General features: G+C 47.2%; 1 protein-coding gene across 1 annotated transcript in view; it reads left to right on the forward strand.

Moving 5' to 3' along the window:
* Positions 1 to 10,000, forward strand: part of agbl4 (AGBL carboxypeptidase 4) — a 215,423-nt gene that overhangs the window by 109,380 nt on the left and 96,043 nt on the right. Inside the window, exon 5 of the mRNA XM_076153079.1 lies at positions 9,363 to 9,579. Coding sequence (XP_076009194.1) covers positions 9,363 to 9,579 — 217 coding nt within the window. The remainder of the gene's footprint in view (positions 1 to 9,362; positions 9,580 to 10,000) is intronic.

The following is a 10,000-nucleotide window of genomic DNA, read 5'->3' on the forward strand; positions in this document are numbered from 1 at the left end:
TGAATACGCACAATACTGACCCAGGCCTTAGCCCACCTGTCGACATCTGGAGTAAGAGGAGAATAAGTGAACGAGCACAGAGAGGAGATCAGGGCAGAGCAGTGGTAATAAAGCTGTGTGTGTCTGCAACACTGTCCACACACAAGTCTACAGGCAAACCATCAGAAAGTGTGTGTTAGGAAGAATTGTGTGTGTGTGTTTGGGTGGGAGCTGGATGGCACAGGTGCCAGACACTCGCCCATACAGCCCGCTGACGGCCAGAGAAGTTAATTGGCAGCATCTGGTTGTCAGAGAGCCCAAGTGCCCTTCTACCATCATAACCCACCTACCACCCCCTGCCTTCTCCCTCCACTCCTCTGGGTGCTGCCACCCCTGGCACACACCGAGACTCCAGTCTGGCTTCAAGCTGTGCTCTGGGATTGTGTGTTTGCGTGTGTGTGTGTTATTCTTGTGTGTGTGTGTGCATATATGTGTGATATACTGAGAAGTATGGAGGCAGACAGGACAGCCAGGCCCCCAGCTGCCATGGCTGTGCCAAGGGAAATGTGGGCAGACAGGCTGGCAGCTTTGTGCCAAAGGTAGCAGGGCCCTAAGGGAAAGATGGAGAGAGAGAGAGAGAGAGAGAGAGAGAGAGAGAGAGAGAGAGAGAGAGAGAGAGAGAGAGAGAGAGCTCTGAATCAGAATGGAAGGAAGGAAGTTGGAGAGCATGCAGACTGATTGCATGCTGGTCACCCTACTGTCTTAACTGACTTCACTTGGCTGATCAATACATTTATCAGTCCACCTACCAGACGTTGGTTAATTGTATTTTTGATTTGTCATTAGCTGAGTAAACGATACCTAACTGTCCTTGTGTCCTTGTGTCCTTGTGTCCTCCCCTCTGCCAAGGACTTAGCTGTTATGTTTTCATCGGTGCTTTGATTGTTTGTTTGTAGGATTACTGAGAAAGTTCTGACGCTCTGTGGACGCTCTGTGGACGCTCTGTGGACACTCTGTCTGGAGAAGAATCCGTTACTTTTTGATCTGGATCCAATTTGGATCAATTTCTTCAAATTTAAAACATTGTTTGAAATGAGTAACAATGCCTACGTGTCCAAGAAAACATCAACCAGTCTCACTTGGTCCAGATCCAGAGACTTTCTAAACAATAACACAGCTTCTTAGGACACATAATATGTGTTTGGATGGATTTCCTCCATGTGTGCAGTTTTCCCAAACGCCCAGAACACACATGTGTGTGTGCTAATGCTCCTGCCTCTGCCCTTGACCAGGGTACAAGGCTGTGGACCTGGAGTTTGTCCCCAGGAGTCAGACTGTGGCCCCCACCTCCTTGCCCTAGTTCTGACAGTTCAGAAGCAGAGAGAGAAGATCCCCACAGATGTGTGGCTTCAATTAAAAATGTAAAATGTATATGATTAATTAAACAGAAAGGTGTATTATTAGAACAAAGCAAAGTTTGCGTTGGTGGAGGTATGATTGTTGGACATGACTGTAGTCTCTATTCTATGGTCGGCCTCTTATTACTTAAACATATTAACAAAGTATCACACTCTTGCTGTAAGAGTTAATAATTTTATTCCATCAACGTGAGTCAGTAGGCGTCACTTGGTTGATGAATTCCTATCAGGACGTTATGTAGATTCCAGCAATATCCATAAAAAACTGTTTTTAAAGAAGTTCCATACTCTACAGAATGTAATGTGCAGAGGTGAGCTCATGAGGGATCGGCTCTGCAGTTTAACTTTAATAGACAGAAAACAGAAAGAGATCCTGGCCTGATATTAAACTAGTTTGCTTTGTGACACAACATGCAGTAATGTAGCAGCAGTAGTAGCAACTTCCATTATTGATTACTCATTTCCCTGTGGGTTGCATTATCCCTGCTGTGGGCGATGTTATCAGCCCAGCCAGTCACTCTGACCAGCGTGAGGCTCTATAGAAGGTGAGATCATCTCTGCACGGAATTTAATAACAAAGAAAGGAGGTGATTTCAGAATGTGTCATGTGTTGCATCTCCTCTCTCTGAGTCCATTTCCAAAGAGAATGATCTCATCTCTCTGTGTGACCTTATTTCTCTGAGACACACACACACACACACACACACACACACACACACACACACACACAGATAGACACACACACAGGTGCAGGGTGATGCTGATGCTGTGTGTCAGGTCAGTGTTACTGTCCTGACTGACTGTGAGTCACACACAGTGAGATCAGAGGATACACTCATCCACTTACATCTTTCACTCATACATACACAGACAGAATGTGTAACTCTTACAGCAAACAGTCTGCTCTCTTTCCGTCTGTACCCCACTGCACTCTGTAACATGGCGTGTGTCCGTGTGTGTGTGCGTGTGTGTGTGTGTGTGTGTGTGTGTGTACTTGTGTGTACTTGCGTGTACCTGTGTGTACTTGTGTGTGTGTACTTTGTTCGTGTCTGGTCTCTTGGAAACATTATTATTATTATTATGACTTAGCTTGGCGCCAGTCTGTCTATTTGGTCCACCCTTGGAGCGCACACACACACACACTCACACACACACACACACACACACACACACACACACACACTCACACAGATAATGTGATGGGAGTATAATGTTGCACTCTGGGAGATGCTGCATCACACAATTATAGACACACACGCTTTCTTCCCTCCCGTCTCTCACAAACCCCTCCCCCTCCTCTCCCACCATCTTACACACCACCACTCACAAGGGGCCTAATGCTGACATCACCATTTTAGTTATATGTGTGTGTGTGTGTGAGCTGTCTCCCCCCCCCCCCCATGTTTTGCCTGTGTGTGATGTCCTTACCCCCATTATTCCACACACATGTGCACCTGCCCTGTTGCCCCATAGGGGAGCGGTGGCGCCACAGCGGCGAGGGCGCAGCCATCATCTGCTTTGTGCTAATTGCCCTGCTGGCCCACAACACGCAGGGGAGCTCGCTGCTAGAGGAGCCGACCGCCTGGAACTAGCTGAGACCCCTCTGGAACTTTTCTCTGAAGCGTCTTATCGTAATAGAGACTTTAGTTCTCCTATAAGAGCGCCTGTAAAACCCCGGCCCACGCTTCAGAGTTGATTCCTTACACTTCGGCTCGGTTTCTGATTTTTATGCCCTTTCCGTTTTAGGACAGTGAGTCGATAAACTTAAGCTTTACTTACAGGTTATCACTCATTTAATGGCGAGTCCCTCTACTGGCCAATCTGGGCACTGGCATGAACAAAGACTGAGGAGACGTTCAGGATTTAGTTTGAAGTGGAGGCTAGAACGGTTGAACGATGCTGCCATGGCTCAGTGCGATGCATTTGATTTGTTAATGAACGCCCCGGAGAGTCAACGATCCTCCTGAAAAGTGGAGTTTGAAGATGAGTATAACTCCGCTACATCAGAAACTTTAGCAACAAACACATGAAGCATCTACTTGATACGACTTTAGCATCTGCATGACTCTCTTCTGCAAACTTCACATTATTCCCTATAGCCACTATCTCAGAAAACAGCTTTGAGTAGCTTCTGTAAATCCTCCACCTTTTTCATCTGTGCATGTCACCTCAGGGGCGATAAAAGCATCCACCGTGAGCCTACGAGAGCGCCACATCGCTCGCATCGCTATCAGGACTCTTAGATTGAGGTGCTGGCCGGCGTGCACACACCCACATACATTTAGTTTTTACTCTTATCCGTCATAGTTTACAGTCGGCGAGGCGATAAAAGAGGTTTTTGCATGTTTAGATTTGAAAAGCGCGCCTGCAGAATACAACCGCATGTCTTCTCCCCGACATGATGTGGAGTAAGTTATGAGAGAGGGCAGTGAGAGATTAACAAACACATGGAGATAAACACACACACACACACACACAGCCACACACACACAGCCACACCTTCCCTTTGAACTGTAGCGGCAGAACAAACCGGGTTATTCCTGTAAAGTGCAGAGTGCTTTTTATTCAGATGAGATTGCAAGATTTATGGCTGCTTTCACATTTGTATGGAAATAAGTTGAAATTGCGTGTCTGCTGCATAATCTGAACTCAGCTCAAGTGATGTGGCTGTGATCGGGTATTGATTGAGTCGGCCTGTTTGGGTGACTCTGAAGTCGCAATTCATCCAAGTCCAAAAAGCTGCCAACCCCGGGAAAGGAATTAGGGGGGGGCAAACAAATGGACTAATTCAGGCTTTTACTGAGAGCGTCCCTGTGAATATGAGAGCAAACACTGCAGACTGGAGATGCTGCAGCTCCTTACAAAGCCTCTAACAGGATGCTGTGTAAAAAGGCCATCCCACAGAATTACACCTCCTGGGTGTTTTGATGCTCCCATCAGGTGAGAGTGTGTTATTCTGTCATGTTTCAGCCTCATCAGAGCCTTGTTTCTGACCCGAGAAGGCTGCTAAAGGCCTGTTTTCTCCACAGGTGTGCTAATCTCTGCACTCTTGTTACAGAGGAAGCCATAACTCAGGCCTGTTATTGCTTCCTGCGAATCCTTGCAGCCACCGGCTCGAGATTCCCTACGAGAAGCATCACTCCCGGCTATTTCACATCATCAGCTCCGGTCATAATGAGCGTCGACTCTACTTCACACACTACTGCGAGAAGTTATGATTAACCTTTACAAATGAAAGCTTAGAGTGTTTCTACTAATGAAGGTTAGAGGAAGAACTGAGACGCCACATCTGAGACCCTCACTGTAGGTTGTGCGTCCAAACCTCTCTCAACCCCATGGACACACACACATTCTGATGAAGCCTAATACACCGGCGCAAATAACATATAGCCAACAAACAACAAAGCAAACACAGGTTGCCTAGTAACACCGTCACCAGAGAGCTTTGTGATACCTTGATTTGCATTCGCAAAAATGATAGATGGGTGAAAAAATATGCCACATACACACACACACACACACGTTTACAAATGATTTGGAGGCTGTTTTCTGCTTGACTTAGTATGCAAAACAAGAACACTGGGCCATGTTTTAACAACAATGAGCCTATCTAACATCTGGCATCACTTTAGAGTGCCAAGAAATATTGGCTCTTCAATTATTGGTGTTGTATCATAGAGGGAGTAAAAAAAAATGTCATTCAATTTGAAATGTTTGCTGAACTGAGTAAGTATTTGCCTTAAATGAGCCGGCGGGGATCTGTGGAGCTTGACAGCTGTACTGGCATATTGGAAGACATTTAACCTTCCTAACAGTTGATGGGATGAACATTTGACAAGCCGAAAGAGACAACAGTGAGAGAGGAGAGAAAGAGTGGCTCTGTGTGTGTGTGTGTGTGTGTGTGTGTGTGTGTGTGTGTGTGTGTGTGTGTGTGTGTGTGTGTGTGTGTGTGTGCGTGTGCGTCTGTGTGTGTGTGTGTGCATCCAGACAGCCAGACCTTGCGAGTCTTGTCCTGTATGTCTCTTGCCTTTGTCTGCCAGAGTGCTCAGAGCGTCGGTGATTGGCGTGTCCTCTACGCTTGATTGATTTGGAAATATAGACAAGATGTCGCCCGTATGAAAGCTACCAATTTATAAGCCTTCATCTGAAAACTTCAGAGAGGCACCGGCACCATCACAATCAGAGGGCGAGTGTGTGTGTGTGTGTGTGTGTGTGTGTGTGTGTGTGTGTCAGTGGTTCAGGAGTGGAAAAGCCCAGGCAGGCAAAGTGACACCTCACTAAAGGCTTCTCACCAGAGGCACAGAACCCTCGCCTGCTTCCTCTCCTCTCTGCTTTGTGTCCTTTTCTCTCCGTCTGTCTGCCTCTTCCTCTCCCTTTTCTCTGCCTCGTTCTCTCTACCTTTTCATGGCTGTGATTAGATGCTCTGGAAGTTAACTTGTTCGGCGGCTCCCTGTCAAAGGACTGACCTTGATGTAGCGCGGAGACGAGTGCGACTCTTTGCTGCATCCTCCTGTTTGTGTTTGTGTTAGTGTCTCTTTATGAGCTTGAATTGCTAGATTTGTAAAACCACGTGTGAGTGTGTACTCGTGGCAGGGAGCTCCTGCCTTTTCTTCCTCATCTCACGCAATGATAATTCTGTTTGGGGAGAGACGGCACTGTACCACGTCAAGAGATGAGCGCCGCGCTACAATTTAGATAAAACAAATTGCCAACTGGTGAGCAGGAGCAGCCGGCGCTCCGATAAAAACCAAAGGGACCGCGAGCATCAGCCTGCATGTGCTCGACATTATCTGCTCCTGTGGGTGTGTGTACGTTTGTGTGTATGTGTGTGTGTGTGTGTGGGGGAGAGAGAGAGAGAGAGAGGTGTATCCAAAGCAGGTGTTGTCCCATCCTATGCCGGTACTTTGGGCCTTCCAAGCAGTCCCTTTCCATATGAAGACACAGAGCTATTTTCTCTGGCCCATAACTATAATGCTGTGAAGGGACAAGCAGCAGTAATTAAAATCAATAGCCAGGACTTTTTTAGTCTCCGGCAAGGTCACACACTGCCCAGTGGGATGAGGGGGGGAGGAGAGAGAGACTGAGGGGCAGAGAGAGAGAGAGAGAGAGAGAGTATGTGTGTGCATGGATGGGCAGAGCCAAACAGGGAAATATGTAAAGAGGTGAGGTGTCATATTATTTTAATTAACCTGCACCTTGGAGGGCTGGCACCAGAGCTCTGCACCTGTGTGTGTGTGTGTGTGTGTGTGTGTGTGTGTGTGTGTTTGTGTGTGTGTGTGTGTGTGTGTGTGTGTGTCTCTTGTCCTTGCTGGTCAGATTGATCACAGTGTGTATCTAATCCAAACTCGTGACCACACAGCAGAGTAAAGCTTTAGGATTAAGCAGGTAAACACTGAGCATATTTCTCTCTTTCCTCCTCTCCCCTCCCCGTCTGCCCCCCCTCTTCCTCCTCCACCCAGGCTCGGTGGTGTTGTGAGCTTTTCTAACCCGTCTCCAGCGGACATGCAGGGCGTGGTATTGTGTCGCTAGCCACTGGCCGCATTAGTATTCCGCTAAGATAGCCACATGCAGATGCAGCCTCCTTCCTCCTCCTCCTCCTCCTCTGAAGGAGTAATCAGCCCTGCCTTTCTCTCCTCTCTCGCCCTGCGCCTCGCAAAGTGATGGAGCGTTTTGTTTTACTACGCTCCTGCGGGGACCGAGCTTCAACGGTTAAAAAACAACAAACACAAACAACACAAAGTTGCACGCTTTAGTTTCATTATGCATTTCCCGTGCAGGTCTGCAGCCCGGCCTGATGTATGAGGTGTCTGAGCAAACACATAAAACTCTAATGTGTCTCCTCTGTGTCCTCCCCGTGCAGAGGTGAGTCACACAGACGAGCCTGGAGAAAGTGCGTGCTCAGTCAGAGTTAATGCGCTGCAGTTTGTCCTGTTTGTTGATTATCGGGGCCTGTTTCTATCACGGCACAGATAGCATCTCCATCTGATCTGCTTCCAGACGCTGGCTCACCATCCAGCAGCTCCACCGCCGAGCCACCGCCCCTTTCCGTATCTCCATATCAGGGCCAGATCTGCCACCACGCTGCTCTCTCATCTTCTCCTTATCTTCTTATTCCACCTTTCTCCCAGCTCCCAACACCTCAAACCCACCAATCACTCATCTTCCTCCTCCCTTCATCCGCCCCTCTCGCAGTGGCTGCCAGAGTTCCCGTGGCAACCGCGTTGTTTCCCCGCACTTGGTGTTGTTCGCGTAAACTGTCAAAGCGCCGGGGTTGAGTGACAGGGCAGGGCAAGGGAGATTTAGAGGCAGACAGGAAAAGGAACAGAGAGACAGGAAAAGACGAGGGAGGGGAATGTGTGTACCACATGCTGCCGCCGCCGCCGCCACCGCCGCTGCTGCTGTGTCTCTCTGTTGTAGCGGTGCAGGAAAGAGAGAGGAAGAGGAGCGTGGATCAGTTAGCAGCACTGAGCCCTGACAGCAGAGGACACTCATCTACAGCTTCTCATAATCATTTACACTCTCACACCACAACTTAGACATAACGGCATGAAAACAGAATTAATAAAACAGAGCAGTGATGTGCCAAAGTGTAGAAACTGAATTATATGCTCCAGTTGTTGTCCAATATTATAAAATTACATAGGAAGCAGAGAACGCTGGTCAGCCGTCCCTCTGCTGCTCCCATTAGAGAGGAGGATGCTGTTATTAATATGCTGCTGCATAGGGACTGGATGTGTGTTACTAAAGTGTAGACAACAACGACACTTTCCCTTTAAGTCGTCCTTTGATCCGTCCAGGTTGGGTCCATAGCAACAGGCTGCTGTGTGTGAGGACTGATTGACAGGACATGGACACAGAGGTTCATGGCCCCAAGGGGAAAATCACAGAACCTTTGGTGATGTCTTGACCTTTTGACCTCCTATCATCAAAAATCGACATCCATCCATAATTTAACGCCGGCGTTTCAAAAAACAGCCTTGGACATCCTGAAGCCGTCTGCAGCTGTTTACCTTTCATACTGAAGACTGTGGGAAACCAGTCACTACCTCCTTATTCTATTCCACAGGGCAGAGATTCAGCATCATAATAAAGCATTTTCTATCAAAATACAGTTTCTGTTAGCAGTAAAATAAAGACATTTATGCGGTGAAACGTCTAACAGCTCCACATAAAGACAGCAAATGAGCAGAGGAGGACATTCACAACACAGACAGCATGAGGAGGAGAGTTTGAGATCACAGTCAAAACCATTTAAGGCTGAAAAGAGACAAGAATATAATAACTTTTTTATTATATATAAAGTAATTGAATAGACGGACTGAACTATGTAAGGAAGTTTGTAATAGTAAAGACAAATCAGTACAAACGAGCAGAAACAAGAAGTGAATTAAATGAATATTATACCGTGTAAATGAAATTTAATTTAAGGATGGAAATTAGATTTTAAAATGTGAAATACTGTGTAATTACTTAGTCAAGTTCTGTAGTTGACAATCATTACTGTTCCTAATTAAATGTGTGATTGCAGACTTACTGGGCCCTCGGTTCAGTTCACGCTCTCTGCCTTTGCTTTCCCCTTTAAATAAAAATGGAAATAATAGATTAAATAAATCACAGGAATCACATCTGCTTTAATGAAACGGCTTCATTCCCAGTAAATATACTTTACACCTCTGAGACACTTCCATCCTCAGCAGCTGGATTATCAAACCCAATCTGACACCTCTGCAGTTGTGAGCTCATTACATTCACTTTATGTGTTAATCTGCTCTCCTATCTACACATTCTGTACACACTTTTCCAATTTCTTATGCTAAACCCGCTGCTTCCTCACGTGTCCCTGGCATATTTCCGCTCTGCGCTCCTCTCGGTCGTAAACCTCTCAGGCTCCAGACGTCCTTACCGAATAAATTAACACACACCACTCTAAATTCTCTGTAATGTCTTTGTCCTTTGCTGTTGCAGGCAGCGGCTCCCGGCCAAGAACGTCTACTACTACCGCTGCCCCGACCACCGCCGCAACTATGTCATGTCCTTCGCCTTCTGCTTCGATCGGGAGGACGACGTGTACCAGTTCGCCTACTGCTACCCGTACACCTACTCCAGGCTGCAGCACTACCTGGCCGGCCTGGAGCGCAGGAACCTGCCTTACCTGCAGAGGGAGCAGCTGGGGCTCAGTGTGGTGAGTGAGACGGGAGGGCGGGAAGAGAGGAAGGTGAAGTGTGAAGTGTGTGTGTGTGTGGGTGTAGGTGTGTGTTCAGAGAAAAGAAACCAGATTGGTAACTGAGGAGTGCCTGCCGGTCATAACTTCAACCTCTCGTGTTATTATTAGGACTGTTGCACCTTATGATGACGGAACTGTAAGCCTCTGGGTGTATGGGTCTGCGTGTGTGTGTGTGTGTGTGTCTATGTGTGTGTGTGTGCAGCGTAAATGCCAGCGTGTGTAATCAGCAAAGCTCTCACCTCAGCGGTAGGAGCCAGTGTATCAAACACGCTGCCTGCAGTCTTGTCTGCTCTTATCAAATAATTGTTGGAGAAAAACTCATTAGAAATGCTTGAGAGATTACGACTTTTTCTTCTGTCCTCCAACATTTGTCAAGGAA

Source organism: Genypterus blacodes, unplaced genomic scaffold (genome assembly GCF_046128005.1).
Source record: "Genypterus blacodes isolate CSIRO-AG114 ecotype Tasmania unplaced genomic scaffold, CSIRO-AGI_Gbla_v1 ptg000058l_1, whole genome shotgun sequence".
NCBI classification, from domain to species: domain Eukaryota; kingdom Metazoa; phylum Chordata; class Actinopteri; order Ophidiiformes; family Ophidiidae; genus Genypterus; species Genypterus blacodes.